The 19,413-nt window shown below is 34.1% G+C and overlaps 2 protein-coding genes and 1 long non-coding RNA gene across 4 annotated transcripts in view; 1 reads left to right on the forward strand and 2 right to left on the reverse strand.

The window, feature by feature from the left end:
- Positions 1-14,191, forward strand: part of LOC126979621 (venom carboxylesterase-6-like) — a 33,974-nt gene extending 19,783 nt beyond the window's left edge. The window contains exons 5-10 of the mRNA XM_050829053.1: positions 3,297-3,487; positions 8,559-8,727; positions 9,093-9,277; positions 12,023-12,173; positions 12,646-12,772; positions 13,840-14,191. Coding sequence (XP_050685010.1) covers positions 3,297-3,487; positions 8,559-8,727; positions 9,093-9,277; positions 12,023-12,173; positions 12,646-12,772; positions 13,840-14,032 — 1,016 coding nt within the window. The 3' untranslated portion in view covers positions 14,033-14,191. The remainder of the gene's footprint in view (positions 1-3,296; positions 3,488-8,558; positions 8,728-9,092; positions 9,278-12,022; positions 12,174-12,645; positions 12,773-13,839) is intronic.
- LOC126979659 (uncharacterized) lies at positions 528-7,693 on the reverse strand. 2 transcript variants are annotated; one of them, XR_007732858.1, is made up of 2 exons: positions 7,550-7,693; positions 528-808 (listed from the first exon to the last, which is right to left on the reverse strand). It is a non-coding gene; the product is annotated as an uncharacterized LOC126979659 (long non-coding RNA). The 2 variants fall into 2 exon arrangements; XR_007732859.1 differs by lacking the exon at positions 7,550-7,693 and adding an exon at positions 3,278-3,415.
- A 2,441-nt stretch (positions 14,192-16,632) lies between the features above and the next one.
- LOC126979649 (B-cell receptor-associated protein 31) lies at positions 16,633-18,634 on the reverse strand. The gene has a single exon (XM_050829106.1). It carries the CDS (start codon positions 18,407-18,409, stop codon positions 17,741-17,743), a length of 669 nt encoding a protein of 222 aa, XP_050685063.1. The 5' UTR covers positions 18,410-18,634; the 3' UTR covers positions 16,633-17,740.
- Between the last annotated feature and the right edge of the window lie 779 nt (positions 18,635-19,413).

Raw genomic sequence — 19,413 nt, forward strand, 5'->3', positions numbered from 1 at the left:
ATTAGGATCACCTGCCAAGAATTCATAGCCATGCTTGTCTGCAAAATTATATCAAAGTCAAATATATTTAATTCAAATAGGCTTAAACTAAGCGCTTCTGAATTGTCACTAACGTTGAGCTCATGAGAAGAACATATAAGAGACTCAACGGCCACTCTTTTCAATCAAATAGAGTATTTTACAATCAATCATATGAAACGTGTTTAAAAAATATAGATTATTTCATGAAAAGCAATAAAGAATTAAATGCATAACTATAAATTATCGTATATCCAATATATCAGCACCAACCTATAGAGATTGAGCTCAATGTTTGTGTAAGGATGCTTCATGATGAACATGATGGTCGTGATTACTGTCACAATTAGTAATTGCATCCAACAAATACAATGATTCATCAACTATGACAGGTCACCCTGCCACCGCAAGCAGCACCCGTTCAACGTTCAGTCGGTATACACTATATTTGAAAAAAACGAACTAAGACGTACACATTATATTTTACGTATAGTATTAAAGAAAGAGACTTTTAAATTAAAACTTTAATGTAAGCAATTCTGTGGTAGTCCTCCTCTATTTATTTATGGGACCGGGCTTAGAAACATCTGTGTTTATGTTATTAGTAACAGATGATGTTGTTGACATAGGGAATTATAGCTTCGGTTCGCCAGCTCACCGTAGTTCCCCCAGTAAGATCCTGCCACGTACAACGTCCAATGTCTTTCAGTTTTCTAATTCATATTATGTTCGTCTATACGGTGTTGTAACAACTCTGTCTCTCTCTCTCGGCAACTCTCTTGTGATTCTTCTGGTGTAAAAAAAAACTACGTTTAAAAAAACCGACTTTAAAAACTAAAAAAAGTATCAAATTACTAAAAATTTAATTTAATACACCTTTTATGCAAACGTTTACCTTTAATATTAATAAAATATTATTATTTGTATGTGCTACCTATTGATAAGTTTTAAGTCAGTGCAATATATTATCAACCTGAATCAAAACTCCAAAACAATTATATCATCCAGGTAGACGAAAATTTTCATATAAATGTCCATTAAATGAAAACTACTGGGCCAAACTATATAAAAATTTTATGGGACGTAATGGCATCTATTTCGCATCAAACAAAGGAATTATATCGTAAATCGGATCATAAATCTCAGAGTGATCGGTGTACATACATAAAAATAAAAATACAGATCGAATTGATAACCTCCTCCTTTTTGAAGTCGGTAAACAAAGCGCGGGTATCATATACCATCAGTTGACCCGTCTGTATGCTCGGTTGTCTTCCTCTCCCATAAAAAATGGTTGGCAAGGGAGGAGACGGGATGTGGTTTAAGACATTTATTGTTCCATAAAGTAGTTTCCATAAAGGAGAGTTTTAAAATAAGGGGCGAGACGACAAGGACGTTCAGCTGATGCCGCTCAGGATTCTTGAAAAACCCAAAAAATTCTGAGCGGCATTACAACTGCGCTCGTCACCTTGAGACATAAGATGGTAAGTCTCATTTGCCCACTAATTTCAATAGCTACAGGCGCCGTTCAGACCGAAACACAGTAATGCTACACATTACTGCCTCACGGCAGAAATAGGAGCCGTTGTGTTATGTTATACAAAAAGTAGGTTTACTAAATTGCATCTTAAAGCGTACAGTAAATACATATTAATTAAAATAGGTTTAGTAAGTTAAAATTATAATACTAGTGGGTAGTTTTAAAGCACCATCGCATCAAAATCATGCCGACGCCGCCGGACGGTCGACGTCAACAGTAGTACAGAATGACGGGTAAGATTCACCTGCGCATTACCTTCAGTTGATATAATATCACGAATGTTTTTGTGCATGATATACCTACATCATTATATTTTTTAACGGACTTCAAAAAGAGGAGGTCCTCAATTCGATTGGTATATTTTTTTAATGATGCAATTTACGTGATTCTTCTTTAACTTGATGCGGAATAGTTGCCATTCGGTCCCATAAATTTAACATAGTTTGGCCCAGTAGTTTTCATTTTATGAACATTTTTGTTTACGTGGATGAGGAGAACGGATTTAAATGGGGATTACTTCATGGAGTGCAGTTTGGTCCAGCTTGAGAGATAGGATAGTTTTTATTTCGATTTGGGACCCATAATTATTTTTATTTTCAATATTTGTTTTGTATGTACATATTTTCTGTGAGAGAATTCATTGACGCACGGTTTGACAGTTCTGCTGTGAAACAATTTCATTATAGTTAACAACAGGGAGCAATGACGTTGTATTGACAATATAGAACGTCATTGACAGGGAGCATATCTTACAAAATAATTCTTGGTGTTATGAATTATTACTGACAAATTCATAAAAAAAACAGTATTTTATTTATTATGCACATAACAACGTCTGTCGGGTCAGCTAGTAATATTATATTATTATAAACCCGTGTTCCGATAAATGGGTCTTAGGCAATCTGTGATTCGTAGCTAACAAACGTTCTTCACGATACTTCACTGTCTCACAAGAACGTGAAATAGAGTTTCGAACAGTATTTTTACGGAGTGGATTCCTTTCTTCCTTTCCTGTTTCTTGGGAAATATATTGTTTAAGGCGTGCGATACCTTTCCCACCCATATCTATTTAAAAAAAATACTATTTAATATAATATGACAAAAAAGCAACCGACATCAATAAAGGTATTCCAAAACCAGCAACAGCTTTCAAAAAGAAAAAGAGTCATCAAGATTGGTTCACACGCAATCGAATTGAGAACCTCTTCCTATTTTGAAGTCGGTTAATAAATAGCAACGAAATGTAATAGTTTACCTGATACAGTAGTTTGCAGAGCAAACTTTAAGACACTAAAAAGTAAAAAATATACTTTTAAAAAAATCGACTTCAAAAGTTAAAAAATATAAAATAACTTAATCAAGATTTGATTTAATACACCTTATGCAAACCTAATAATTGTAATATTATTTAAATACTATTATTTTTATGTGTAAATTATTGATATTTTTAAAGAAAAAGTCATAAAAAGGCATTTATTTTCTCAAAACTGATTCCTTTAGAATTGTTTTCGATGTCATTTCTAATATACTAGATACTACTATCGCTTCGGAAACAAATGGCACTCCGAGAAACTCTCCCAGCATTCTTCTTTTACGCTCATTTTAATGAAATATACAATATTGTACTGTCAATGCTATTGCTATAAAATAATCATAATCTAGTCCGCACATACGAAAATTCAAGTTCCCTCGGCTAGAGTTACCAAGAATAGTTTTTACCTTTCATTTTATTTTTCAGATAAGTTCAACCGTGGTATAGCGTTCAGTGGTGCGGCGTTTGCGTCGTGGACTTATTCTGTCAAGACAGCCCAGAAGGCTAAGGCATTGGCAGCTATTGTTGGCTGTCCAACTACAGACAGCAGGGAAATGGTGGAGTGTCTCAAATACAGGCCTGGACAGACGATTGTTAATGCTCAGATTGAAATGTTTGTAAGTAAAAAACACATTTAGTATACTACTAGCTGACGGACGTTGTTCTGTAAATAATAAAAAAAAATTGCCAATAATATTTCATAACATCAATAATTATTTCGTAACGTATGCTCCTTGTTGTTATAATGAAATTGTTTCACAGCAGAACTGTCAAACCGTGCGTCACTAAATTCTCTCATAGAAAATATGTTCATACAAAACAAATATTGGAAATAAAAAGTATCCTCTCTCAAGTTGGACTAAACTGCACTCACTACTCATTACATGAAGTAATCCCCATTGAAATCCGTTAAATTAGTTAGGAGTCCATCGCGGACAAACAACTTGTCACGTATTTTATATATATTAACATGTAGCTGTAGATATTTTTCAAAGAATGCGTTATATTTTTAACATTATATAATATTTGATATATTTTCCATTACTTTATATTCTCCTAGCTGACGCCCGCGACTTGGTCCGCGTGGATAGAAAGTTCTTAAAAATAATAAGCTAGTTTGGAATTGAAGATTACCTCGTGTCCTATTCCAGTTCGGGTTCCCCTTTTCGCTCCCGTTCTCAACTTATTATATGAATCTTATATCGAGGAAGATTGCTATGGCAAACTTAACCTACTATCGGTATAGTTATAGCTCATCGACGTGAATTTCAGTTTTTCACAAATCCTGTAGGAATTTTCCGGGATAAAATGTTGCCTATGTCCTTTCCCAAGGTCTAGTCTATCGCTGTACCAAATTTCACCAAATACGGTTCTGTAGCTCCGGCATAAAAGCGTAACAAACAAACTTATATTCACGTTTATAATATTAGTAGGGATTAAATATAAGGGTGAAAATCGCTTCCTGCTCGGATATGTTATTGAAACAGTCCTCATGCAATCTATTTATTCATTCTGCGCACAGTTAGTTGGAATCAGAAACATATACTTAAATATATGATTCCCCGTGGTGGCCAAGAAACTTGGAAGCCTAATAAACGTTTCGTAGTTGAGATTGCTTATCTATAATTAGTGTCTATATTTATATAGTCCAACATGATAGCCTTTCCAAACCAGAGTCAGTAACACGGAGAAAGTTTCTGAATAGTGCATCTTAAGTGGTGCTAACAGGTTTTCCTCTACTTTCTTTAAGTCTTGGACACACCCAATGCATTCATGTTCCCAGTAAAATACATTCATCTTTTTTGTGTACAACAATAAATGTCTGCAGTGTCCATAAAATTATGGTCATTCAAAGACATTGAATACAATACTATTAGTAGAGATAGTATTAATACTATTAGCATAGTTTTACCATTGCACAGGATGCCGGCTAGATTATGGGTACCACAACGGCGCCTATTTCTGCCGTGAAGCAGTAATGTGTAAGCAGAACTGTGTTTCGGTCTGAAGGGCGCCGTAGCTAGTGAAATTACTAGGCAAATGAGACTTAACATCTTATGTCTCAAGGTGACGAGCGCAGTTGTAGTGCCACTCAGAATTTTAGGGGTTTTTCAAGAATCCTGAGTGGCACTGCATTGTAATGGGCAGGGCGCATCAATTACCATCAGCTGAACGTCCTGCTCGTCTCGTCTCTTATTTTTATAAAAAAACAAAAACAAAATAGCTTGTAGTCAAGTAAAATGTTATCTAAAATTGTCGGTGATTTCTTTTAGTATGTTGCTGATTTTCTATAAACAGATTAAATCTAGACTTGTTACCAATTTTAGTACAAACACACCTCAGTCTTACAAATAGCCACTTTTATTATATATTTAAAAATAGCCTATAAGAAATACAGTCAAAAAATATATTGGGATCAAGGCGAACAACTATGTTGGAACTAGTTTTTGTTTGTTAAAGTTATGCAGATTATACTCGTAATCTAATGTCGTAATATTTTTAACTTATAGGAAACTCATCTACAGACTCATTTGTAGGCTGTTATTTCATGTTTACTTATAAGTCATCACTTAGTATTTCCTTAAATTCATACATGTTCTTCGTTCTTGAACTATACGTTTCACTTCAGATGTTCCCAATAATAATCATTTCTGCAATGACTGCCAGGTGGGTAAAATGTGGCCATATTTACGTTTGCCTTGGAAACTTTATATGATTATAATTATCATAAGACTTTAAGCTTCAATGGGGAGCTCATATAAAAAACTTATGAAATAGACTAAGCTCTGCAGATTTTCGATTGAAAAAATTAGGCAACTGACAGATGTTGAAACGGCTAGACTTTAATTTTATGACAAATTAATATTATGACAGTACACTGCCAGTATATATACGAGAACCTTCTGTACGCTCATAAACATATTAGCCAATTTAAAAAGAATAGTATTATATAAATCATAATATCAATACTCGAAACAAACATAAACTTGCAATTCCATCTACTAGGCTCCATAAAATTGCTAAATCTTTTAAAGTGGACTGTGTTATATTTTACAATAAACTCCCAAATAATATTAAAATATTACCAATAAAAAAATTAAATGTATCGTAAAAAATAAATTAACATATAAGGTTATTATAATGTGAAAGATTATTTGAATGATATATATATATATATAGTTGGAAATAATGTTTCTAAATTTATTGTTAATGAATATTGTTATACTCATTTGAATGCTATTGTAACTTTTGTACTTCATCCTGACTTGCACTAAATAACTTATAACATTTTACAGTGACAGTTTTAGGCGTTTGATTCTCATTGCAATGTTTCCGCAGAAATATGTTTGATATCTTCTTGGTGCTTGGTTTTTGGATGTATTTTTTGGTTCATGTTAAATATTGTTGAGTGATTGAAAACTTTACAAAAGACAAAACATTTCAAATAAATATTATCGAAAGAACTAAACACGAAAGCAGACTTTTGATTGTTTTTAACATTTTAATACTTAACACGCCACACATTAGTATATCGTCCCCACCACCTGGATGTGTGGGGTTCCTCCACAGTGCGGTTTTCAAGGAACTTTCTTCGACGAACAACCAAGCTGTGGAATGAGCTTCCTAGTGCGGTGTTTCCGGGTCGATACAACATGGGTACCTTCAAAAAAAGCACGTGCACCTCCAAAAATGCCAGCAACGCTCCTGTGATTCCTCTGGTGTTAGAAGAACATGTGGGCGGCGGTGATCACTTAACACCAGGTGACCCGTACGCTCGTTTGTCTTCCTTTTCCATAAAAAAATCAAAGCAACGAAGGTATTGCTTAAAGTTACGTAGATTTGTTCTTTATTTATTTTTTTATGAGAAAAGGTTATGAGACTAGTAAGACTTTCATATGATGGTTAGTGGTACGTCCTGCTGATAGCAATGCAGTGCCGCTTAAGATTCATGATTACTCCCACCATTTGAGCGGCATAGGGTATTTGCATGAATTTTAAAAATACTTAAGTTTGATTTTTTACATCCTAAAAATTATCAAACACATCAAATTATAGATAAAAACATTCTTATTCAATTAAAAAATAAATATTCTTTCCCAGCAATATTATAATAAATCGCCTATTATTATCACCTTAATATGTCGCCTATTCAAAGGCGCCATTTTGCGCGGGGTTTCTGTCACGTCAGTGTCTATCCCAAGAATGTATATTGTACTAATAAATGAATGGCGGGTTTTTTCCTTCGCTTATACTGCGAAAACTACTGTACCGATGAGAATAATTCTTGTAACATTAGATGCAGCGTGTTTCGGAGAAGATTTTAGTATATAATATGTTGGTGATTACTTATTAGAACCTATTTTTTTAGTTAGAAATGCCTATTTCGCAATACAACTAATTCAGTCCATGACACTTCATTACTTAAAGTTATAATTCATACAATGAGCGGGCACGTTTTTATTTAGTTTATAGTTTGATTGTTTTTCACTTTAAAATGCAAATACTTAAAACAGAATCTTAACAATGATCTTTAATAACAGACAAAAACAATGGATATGGTAATTCCAGTTAAATTATATTTTCTGCATTTATATATTAAGTATGTTTAGTTTAAAAATTAATGTGAGAAAATATGAATTGAGAAAACTTAAAAATTAAATTAGTTGTCACATAATTACCTTGTAACTTTCAATCTTTTAAATTCAGAAGAAATAAAATGTGGGTTTGGAACACAAAAACACGTATCAAACAGCATCATAAACACATCTGTTTTTGGAAGATTAAGTGATTGCGTTTTAACAAATCCACTTTCAATCACTGTAATTAATAATTATACAGATCATTGAATAATAAAAAAACAACATATAATTTAATATATCGCTAACCACCGAAAATAAAATCTAGGAACAATACCATTGCTTATGTTTATCTAGACTTTGACGTCACATCGCGCTTCAACCAATAGCATTGCGTTTCGATGTTTTATATTTCGCGCGTATTTATTGCACTTTTGTTTATTTATTATTCAGCACAAATTTAATAAAAAAAAACTATTTCAGATAAAATAAATAATAATAAAGATTAGAAAAAATAATATTTCAACTAAATATAAGTTACATGCATATAGTGTATATGCATGTAACTTATATAAGGCCGGCAACGCTCTTGTGATCCTCTGATGTTGCAAGAGAGTGTGGGCGGCGGTTATCACTTAACACCAGGTAACCCGTACGCTCGTTTGTCCTCCTATTCCATAAAAAAAGGGGGTATTGCTGGCGTCAATAGTGACGATCAGTCTTTAGCCCAGTAATTTCACTGTCTACGCCATAATGCTTACACATTACTGCTACACGGCTGAAACAGTCATGTATGGTAACAAAACTTCACAAAATTTAACTATTTTATAAAACATTGAATAAAACTTACATACACTGGACTTACACTTCTGCGCAATAAAAGGGATTACCACTTGGGTAAGCCAACCTATTCCGATTTCAAATAATCTGAATGTATCGGTATTATAATATAAAAATTAAAAAGTAATATAAGATTATTAGGAGTATTAGGTTTATGGGTGGAGCTAAAATAACTTTTCTAAGCTTCCTTTTTTTTCCAGCAATCGAAACAAGGAAATCACAAACTGCAATCTACACAATATTTACTTTAACTTAAACTTGACATTCACAGGATTGGAAGGTCCATATGTTTACACTATTCACGCCGACGGCGGAACCCAGGTCAACCAAGAATGCATTCCTGACGCAGTATCCGTGGGACCTGGCGACTTCTGGAGCCATGCACGATGTTCCCCTCATCACCACTGTTACTTCCGAGGAAGGACTTTACCCGGCATCTGGTAAAGTGTTTATTGTTCTACTACTTACAATAAAGCAATAACATCAGATGAATATATTATGAAGAACTACTTTAACAGTAAATTAGCTGTTTATTAAAAGGCTCTATATAAAATTACACCTGAGACTGTCAGACGCTGTAGTACAGGGAGTGAAAACGGCGGTCTGTCAAACATACTGACATGTCTATGACATTTAGTTTTTTTTTTATTTTGCTCTGTTTCATTGTTTATTTCGCAATATTTATTATTATTATTACTTATTCGACCAAATTATGTCATAATAATATATTATTCTATTGAAATGTACACCCAAGCTGTTTTTTGAAATATAATAGAGTGAGTATAATTTATTGCACCATTTCTAGTATACCAACAAGATACCAGCATGCTAGACGAGTTGGAGAGTCGCTGGGATCATTTCGCCAGCAACATCTTCGAGTATAACGATACTCTGCCCATCAGTCTCCGCACCAGCGTTGCTGCAAAGATCAAACAGCAGTATCTTGGCGGGAAGCCTGTCGGGCCTGACACATTCCCGCAATTAGTTCAGGTATTTCTTATCTACTTTATTGGAGACTAGCTTTTACCCGCGGCCTCGCTCGCGTTGATGTATTAGATAAGTGTAAAATGAATGAATGATTTTTTTTTCTGACTAACTACAATAAAAGAATTATAAAATAATCTCATGAGCATTTCACAATTCACTGTTGTTTAAGAAACTGAAAAAACTTCTGTATTGTAAATTTGTTCTGCTCTGGCCTTTGATGAATCCTTAGGTAGTTTGGATTTACTTTTGCAAGGCATCGATAAAGAAAAACCTGGTAATAATAATAATAATAAATTTATTTATTTCAGGCAGCATTGCCCATATATTGTTAGTATTAACTTATTCTAGGATTAGTAATGAAATAAGAACTGAATAAACAGAAGTAGATGTATAACCTCAAAAGATAAAACATATTTATTCAGAATTGCTTTATACATTATATTCCTCCCTACTCTGTGGTATTGCTCAGAGGCGAAAAATCAAAATATATATAATATATCGCAGGGATATGATAGTAACAGAGATCTGGTCATTTCCCTAAGTGATTTGATCATATACCAGAGTTGGTTCTGTGAAATGACAATAAGTGACGCCACAAGAAGAACTTAGGATGTAAACGAGCGAACTTTAGACTTGAGTCATACCCCGACCCGGACAGGTTAGGTGGAAGGGGATGGCGGACCATGACCGTCATCCCCTTCGTTTTTTTTTTAAATAACATGGGCTTCTACTCGGCCTTTAAAGCAACATTTATCTGCTTTGAGGTTAGCTTACACTAATTTGATTTTCAAGAGAATGGTGTGTTACCTTTTCGTGGGAGTGGTGCCAGGGGGCAGAGGACCTCTCCCTCTCTCCCCCTCTTTCACTCTCACCCCCCTCCACCTGCGACACGATACTAAATTATTACCAAATTATGTCTTATCAAATAAACTTATAAAATACCAAAGAAAAGACTTTTTGTCATTTCACGAATTCAACCCTGACATATTTTGGTCAAACCACTAGATTTGTTTAGAGAAACGTAACGATAAAATCGTGTTATTATTTTAATCGAAAAATTGATGTTGTTGTTTTCGACACTTCGTGTTTCATTGAATAAGAGAAGACCTACTGATAACAATATAGATCACGTTATAGAGAGTAATTAATACGATTTTTAATGAGTTAGGGTATTGTTGTAATCTAACGGTAATCTGGTATTAAAACTTTACCGTAAAGTTTTCTTTCTTGTTTAAAATGAATAAAATAAAATTAACAATTAAATATTTACGATAAAACAACACTAAATCTAAAATAAAAGCAACAATAATTGTTGTATGCGATCAAATACAAGTCTCTCACTCAGCATTGCTGCAGCAGCAGTGCTGCAGCGCTGGCTTTCAATATGAGTCTTACTTGGGTGTAATCACGGATAAAGCCTGCCCAATTTATCAATCAATAACTAACTATTAAAATTAAATGATGAGAAACAAAAAAAGAACTAAATAAAATAAACGAAGTACAAATAAAAGTAAACAGGAAAATATTCACGCAGTGGCGTGACAGACATTAAATTATAATATTTTATTGTTAACTGGAAAGCGAGTGTATAATCATTATGTAAATACAAGTGACTTACAAAATATTAAATATAAATAAACTGGCGTAGGCGCTCATGAGCTCATCTTCGGCGCTTACAAAGAATACTTTTTTGGGACTACCCACATATTTAATATTTCATGCATGAATTATTCTTTTTTAATAACTTATTTGATGTTCATAACAAGAATCTACTGGATTTAATATGTGTATATCTCAGGCGTTTATTAGAATTTATAATTATATATTTTATTGGAAATTTTCATAATTGGAAAAAGGTTTGAGGAAATCTATAATTTTCCTTATATATACGCAACCGAAGCAAAATATCAAAGAAAAGTTTCTTTTAAAACATTTTCACTAGTTTTTCTTTATTTGATCATTGTTTCATTTCAAAAGGTGGGTTAATTTTCAAATAGTCCTCCGAGAGTATTCTTTGGATTTCTTCAAACTATACATGTACTGTTACATATTCTTTAACCATACAAACAAAACAGCTTATGCCCAAATTCTAAAAGCTCAGATTTAGCACGAACTTTAGTTTGTTATTTCGAAGTGATATCCCTTACTTCTGGGATTAAATATACAAATAAAATTCTCAATTCAAACCTCTTCTAATAATAATAATTAGTAACCACCAGTAGATTGCTCACATTACAAATATCATAATATCATCTGTTATAACAGTGATGATATTATAAACTTTGGTATATTTACTGAACTGATAGTACATATAACTGATAGTATACTGGTATAGTTGGTAGAAGAGTGGTCGTTTTCTGGAATAAAGAGTACAGATTACTAAAAATAGGATCATGGATTTAAATTTTTAAATGTTTTTTTTAAACAAATTGTCACATTCGCATCATATTTTGACTTGACTGATTGCTGCGTTCAGAAACGCCCCAGTTTTAAGATTTTGGGCACAACGAACCAGTATATTCTCAGCTCAGTAAATATACCAAAAAGTATGATTATGAGTAAGAGTATTTTTGCATATTCTATTTGTGTTATAGATTATGTAGTAAACCAACAGGAAATAAGAGTTCTCTCATAGAGTACGGCTGGCAAACCTACACATACCGTTGTTGATTGACTTTACCGTCTGCCGCACTCGGTACCTTTACTGCTAGTTGCTACTAGATACAAAATTTTGATAATTTTTATCAGGCCCTCGGTGACCGTTTGTTCTCGACGCATGTTGGAAAGCTGGCTCAGATACACGCTGCGAAGGCGAAGCAACCGACCTATATGTACCGCTACGCTTACCGCAGCCAGTGGAGTCTTTCTCATCTCATGTCAGGAAAAGAAGATAACTTTGGTAAGATTTGGTATTTGTAAGTATTTTTCAAACTAAAGCCGTTTCTTATTCTCTATTATATCTTCCTATATTATTTTAAATATCATTAGAGCCGACCATCTCAACTAAATCAAATTACTCAACAGAGAAAACATCAAAACTTTTGTGCTACTCTGCATGACTGAAAAATGACCGAATACATGGACTTACCAGAGAAAAGCATTTCACGGTAGCCGTCATACGCATGGCAAGCCTGAAGTGGCAATGGACTGCTCAGGTCGCGAGAAAAGAAGATTCCTGGTACAAGAAGGTTTCTCAATGGCAACCTTAGACAATGCAAACGTGTCTTGCTGCGTCGCAGCATATGCTCGAGGCCTATGTTTACCTCGGCTGCCCTGCCCTGCTAAATCTATACTGTACTGTGCTGCGTGACCCGCGTCTCAGCATACGCTTTGACTAATTCTTGCAATAATCCAAAATCGTTCTGCCGCAGGTGTCAGCCATGGAGATGACGTATTTATGCTGTTCAACTTTGCCACCAACACAACCTCTTCGGGTCCTGGTGATGACAAGATGCGCGAGGTTCTTCTGGACTTGGTGTACAGTTATGCTTCCACCGGGTAATCAAATTTTGGTGTCTTTAAATATCATTTCTACATAAACATGCCCGCTTTTATTTAAAAGAATGGCACTGAGTTTCATGCCACTTTTTCTCAGTAAATCGCTACTTTACTAAAGTGATGATAAAGTAAAACACGTAGGTTTCTCATTAGGGCGCTATAGTCTCAAAAACTAACATTTTTGGAAACTTACTTAAAATACTTCTACAAATACTACGGTTCCAATTTTTTGACATGTTTATCTTCATTTCTTTATCTAAATTATTGCAGTTTCAAAACACGATTACGAAAAAAGCAACACAAGGCCATCTGGGATTTAAAAAATGATCCCAAATTCGTTCTCTGCACCCCCGAGAACCTCGAATACGATATCCATATTGTTGAAATCATAATTTTTCGCGGCGGCCATCTTGGATTTCAAACATGATCCCTAATCGTTCCCTGCACCCTTGAGAACCTCGGATACGATACCCATATTGTTGCAATCATAATTTTGCGCGGCGGCCATCATGGATTTAATGGCGCGTAACCGAAAATCGCTACGATTTTCGGTCATACGTTATTGCTCTCATACGTCGATAAAGAAGTTTGACTTCAAAAATGCAAAAACAAATATCATAGTATTTCGTACTCTTGCGCAACGCGCAACTGTAAGTTTAAAAAAATATTACGCGGTCCTTACGGGGTCGTTGACCCGCATCGCTCGGTTCGTGCCTTAGCCATGCCCGCGTCTATGCGTACCTACCTAGTAATTAAAGATAAATAAAACTTTATAATAATGTTAACACATGAGTGTTTTGTAAATATTATATGATTCTTCTTCTGTATTCTTCAAAGGCCTTGCTTAAATGATAGTGACAATTAAATAATATAAAATTAAGCATTATGTAACAGTTTAATATACTTTCGTTATAATATGTAAAAATGAAAAAGTTGCGTGTTTCTTTTACCGAAATGAATAAAATCGAACTTTCTACAGTTAGTGAAGATCAACCCTTTTTCGTAGTCAGACATATCATAACAGATAACTAACTATACCTTACTAAAACATTATATTATTATTTCAGAACACCAAAAGTACCGAACACAAAATGGCTGCAAGTTAATCCGGATTCCCCAGATCTCGACTATCTGGAAATTGATGGGCCAAATAAGATAGAAATGCGGTCAAGTGACGATTTTGGCTACAAAAGATTCTGGGACAGTCTTGGGTTCATCGAAAACGAGAACTATCATGCTAATGTAAAGGATGAACTTTAAATTGCTGTCATTGCTTATTTTACAATAGGTACTTTTATTTTATATAAAGCCTCTTATGAGTAGGTAGGTAGTTATTACATTATCATATTATTTGTTTTTTTTAGGAGGAGGAAGTTTACTTTGTATAATTATGTAGTAAATACATATAGAAATTATTAAGTATTTGTTTTATTTTATATCCCTTTAGTAATATCTCATAATCTGGATAACAATAATAAATAATAATATCTATACATAATGCTGGACCATACAGCATTTACCCACAATGTCTCTAAAACGAGGCCGTTAAATTGTAAAAAAAAAACAAGTCGATTGACAATCTATATAGTTACCTATGTGTATTAAATTATAATCAAATATTTTTATTCAAAATAAGATTTTAAATCACATAAACAAAAGCAAAGATCAGAAACTCTCGGTCTAGTGACTAGAGTCGTTCTTCAGCTATTAACCACCAAACAACCATGGTTTCTGTCCTACACTAGCTGCAAGTATATGGAACCATGCACTATATAAAGAGCACGTAGGGTAAAATAACCATCCGCGAAATGAACAAATGAATGAGCAAAACAACGTTCGTTCGATACTATTTAAATTTTAAACACCTACCCCACATAGGTACCTAGACACCACTAACAGCTTAGATGTAAATATTTACTTAAACTTAAATATAAAGCGCAACGACGTTGTTAGAATTTTTATTCCTCAGCAACCACAATATGTATAGACCCCCATAATATACCGTTGGAAAGTTTGTGATGAGAAATAGCTTAGAAAGAGAGTTTGGGTTTCTAGGAGGTCGGGATCAAAAACTATATAGAAACGAGGATGTAAATACTAATGTAATAAGAGGCGGCGTAATTAGGCAGTCCCTAAATAAAAATTGAAATTTAGTTTAGTATGAAACGTGCAGTGATTTCACGTAAGTTTGAAATAGTAGTAATTTCAATATAACCATTGGCGAAGAAGTAAGTCCTGCTAAGTTTGCGAACAGTTGCTTAAAACATAGTGGATTTCAGTTATCTCTGTTTTTTACAAGATTATAGCCGTCATCTGGTAGTCTATCAATGACTGCATGTTTCATGTTGAAAAAAGTGATTCACTTTTTTCTTAGAGTTTCGCTAGGATGCTATTTAGGTTCAAACATTTCCCGTCATAGTTTCCCATACACTTACATTGAAATTGAGGTTTGTTCATAAGAAGGTGCCTAATTGGAGTAAGTTTTAACTACTATTGCATATCCTTAACCAGGCTTGCATACACGACCACAGGAGACACGCGGGGAAGATTACTAAATTACACACTTACAGCACTCTTTTGTTACTTCCTTTTCGCGTGCCTCTCCGACTAGCGAAGGTTGGCAGTCAGCTTTGTAATTTTAACTTTTTGTTCCTCGCGAGGCAGAATAACTCTGCCGCACTCGCGCACATCCAAAAATTTTTTCTGCAACCTACGCCTCTTCTTCCGGCAACTTTTCCCACCATGATGAGTTATGTAGGATTTCGTACCTCTTGTGCTTAGGCACGTGCCCCAATAATGCTTCCCTCACCTTGATGGTTAGCATGAGTTCGCGTTTTTGATTGACGTGGTGTACCGTACTCGGTGTAGCGAACTCATCACTCAAGTTATACATAACTTCCACATTCGTGATGTCGTGACTCCAACTAATGGCCAACATACGTCTATATGCCCACATTTCAAAAGCTTCTATACTTTTCCTGAGGTCTATTTTAATAGTCCACGCCTCACACCCGTATATGGGTCAAATGTAACAGCGCAGTAAACGAGTGCGCAAGGAAATCGTAGGGATAGAATAGGTAATTACTTTTTTCATTTTACCAAAGGTGCTTCGCGCCACTTCAATTCTGTTATTGATTTCTTGGTCGCTATTCCAGTTCTCATCTAACCACGTACGTAAATATTTGTATTTGCGCACTCTTTCTAGTTTTTGACCTGCTACTGTAATGTCAAAGTCGTCCATTTTATTCTTAGATATGGCCATGAGTTTCGTCTTTGAGATCTTCATCCAAATCAACAAAATCTGAATATCTTTAGCAGATGACGCTATGACTATGAAGACTGTATCATCGGCATATCTAATATTATTTATGTTCTGGCCATTTATTTTGACTCCACAGTCTAAGTCCTCGACTACTTCTGCTATTATGGCTTCCAAGTACAAATTAATTTCGACTTCTGCTGTCTTGTCTGTTTGTCACTATCAACCCAAACTCCTTGATTTGAGTTCAGATTCTGGATGATTCATATATCTTTTCCATCCAACCGGATATTTAGTAATATTGCAATAAGTGGTCATGCAAATCTCTGTAGGAAAAAGTTTTCGTAATTGATGAAGCAAAGAAAAACATCCGGCTGCATATCTTAGCATTTTTGCACCAAAACCTGTACTGCAAATAGATCCTCTCTTGTGCAGAATCCTGATCTAAAGCCGAACTGGTTATCTGTGAGTTATTCGTCACATTTGGTTTTTATGTGTTTGTGAATTATACACCAATATTTTATTTTTAAATTCCGACAGAGCAACATCCCACAATTTTCAAATGTAAGTGCTGTAAAGGTGAGATTTGCAGTAAAGTAGGTACATTTCATAGTTTATTTTCGAATATTCACAGTACTTACAATTCAATCATCTAAGATATTGTTAGTTAAATAAAACATGGTTTATATAATATATTTAATAACAAAACCATTACCAAAAAGGAGAAACACTGAATGTTAGTTACATGAGTACAGTATTGTAAATAAACTGAAATTCATTAAGTATTAGTATTATATTATAATAACACAATATAATATATAACTTGTATTTGTAATAATTAGAGCAATAACAGTTTCTGATAATCATTTTTATTTATTAAAATCAAACAAATTTTGACATGATGAAATGAACTTCAGTTATTGTTGAGATAGTTATAATGATGGTTAGGATACACAAAGCAAAATAAACAATTTTTTATAGAGATACACTAACTTCATTGTGGTCCTAAAGCAAAATATATAAAAAAAAAATTTTTACCAAAAATAAATTACCAATTTACCTCCATCCACACTAAACATTTATCAAGAGAATACATTTTTTTTTGTTTACACTTACCACCTAATTATTTTGACCAATAAACTATTATGAAATATAATATATTAAACAGACCAGGCAAACATACCATGTAAAACTAAAAATCAGACTTTAAAACACTAGCCCAAATAAAATGAAACCTATTACATAATAGTAACAATTGAACATAACTTTTTGTTAAACATTCTGTAATAACAAACTACCGAAGGCATCATCGAAGCCTTATAATCACAAGGTTTTATAGCTATAACTACATCAAATACATTCATCAATTATTCTTCATACTAAGTTAGTAGCCAACAGAAAAAAATAATTATTAGTTGAATTTATATGATTTTTATTCATTACACATTTTAGTACTCTATATTATTTCACTCAACCAAAGATACATTGATACAAAGATCCCATAGCAATCTATTCTCATATTTAGAGTTTACAAAAATAATAATTGAATATTCTATATATTATGATAAGCAATTTGTCAAAACATATTTTATTTATGTGTACTAAACCATATAATCTTTAATAACCATTTAATATTTGTATTTTTAGTGACCCATTTGGCTAGAAACATTTCTTCCATGCATTTTGTTCCAAAGATATTAAGAACTTAATTAATCAGCTTTCTTATCACCACCAGCTACAGTAAGCTTCTTCTCTAGCTTGCTAAACTCCTCAGACAACCTGTCATATTCCCTTTTGATGCTATCAGCCTGTGATACAACTGCTTCCTTATCTTTCTTTTCTCTAGACAACTCCTTCCTTACAGCATCAATTTCATTCCGGAGCTCTTCCACTTTTTTCTTGCTCTTCTCATCACCAGCTCCTTGTTGGTCTAGAAGAGTTTTGGCGGTGGCCGATGCACTTTGTGCTTGACGGAAATTCGCTTCTGCTTGGGCCAAAAGTGTAGCCAATTCAGAGATCATTTGAACTAATCGACGAATCACTATTAGCAGAAACAGAGCAAAACCAGAGATAAAAAAGTTCCTCTGAGCACGGAAAAGACGCATGTTACCTTGCATTTCGGCATCCAAATGTTGATGGTCGGTCGGTTCCATATTTGAATACTTCACCATCTCTCGGATTGCATCAAGTAGACATAATATCAAAACACCAATTAGGACAAGGAAATAAATAGACGCTTGGCCACTGATATATGCTAGAAATTTCGATTTGAAGAATTTTTGCCATTTTGATGGGCTCACGATTGGTAAGGTCAATAGAAGCACGGCAGCGATTTCTGCGTATAAGAACGTAGCTATGATTGTCCACTGTAAACTCATTTTGATTTCGTTACTTCACGAAGGAAAAATGTTACACTAACACAAAGTGGAGAACTGAGAGCGATAATAAAATTTGAATAGTGCAATCGAAAATATCGGTGAATCATAAACTTTACATGAAGTATGAACAAATGTCAAAGAATAATCAAATTTATGAATCATAGGATGAGCAAAAGGTCAAAATATGACGCAGGCGTTTACACATGACGTGTACCTACTACTCACAGAGTACATTAAATAATATAGGTGCTACTACTTCAAGAACAGCGAAGGCCCGAAGGCTAACAGCAACCACACTACTCTGATACTCTCCTTACTCTGTGTGGCAAGTGGCAGCCAGACGCCAGTAAACTGTAGCAGTAACCAGTAACCACAGATAAATAATGTTCAAATGAGTACCAACTTCTCTTTAAAAGCCTTTTTTCTACGTTTTTGCTTTAATTCTTATTTGGTAAGATATTAAATATTAATTCTGCAATGTTGTACATTAATTAAAACTCATGTTTAAATAGATTGTAATAACGCCAGACAAAGTGAATATCTCATAGTAATTTACGAGTAGATTCGTCTCGATTTTATTAGGGACAGAAACATTCAGTTACAGAAAACATAATCTCTTAAAGATTAGTACATTTTTTTACAAGACATTACAAAAGACAAGAGAATGACAAGCAAGTTTTTTTTTATGGTGGCACATTGTATTTTTAAAAAGTATGCATATATTCTGAGGTTACATGCATTAACTTTAACACCTTTTCTCAATGTGAAGACCAATAAAAATGAGAAGCTTGCGAAGCCTAGGTCTGGGTAACGCCTTACTAACAGTTCTCCATTAGTCACAAGTTCTCCAAAGAAGTGACTGGTGCGGATGTGTTTGGTACGTCGGTGAAACTCTGGATTCTGAGCTAACTTTATAGCTTCTTCGTTATCCACTTGTAAGGTAGGCAGACCTTTAAGTTTTACAAGACTTCCGATAAATCAAGTCAACCAAACACATTCTCTCG

This window comes from Leptidea sinapis, chromosome 3 (genome assembly GCF_905404315.1).
Source record: "Leptidea sinapis chromosome 3, ilLepSina1.1, whole genome shotgun sequence".
Classification (NCBI taxonomy): domain Eukaryota; kingdom Metazoa; phylum Arthropoda; class Insecta; order Lepidoptera; family Pieridae; genus Leptidea; species Leptidea sinapis.

What these genes read in the sequence shown, in the direction of transcription:
- LOC126979649 (XM_050829106.1), bottom strand. Translation starts at nt 18,409, where the DNA reads ATGAGTTTACAGTGGACAATCATAGCTACGTTCTTATACGCAGAAATC.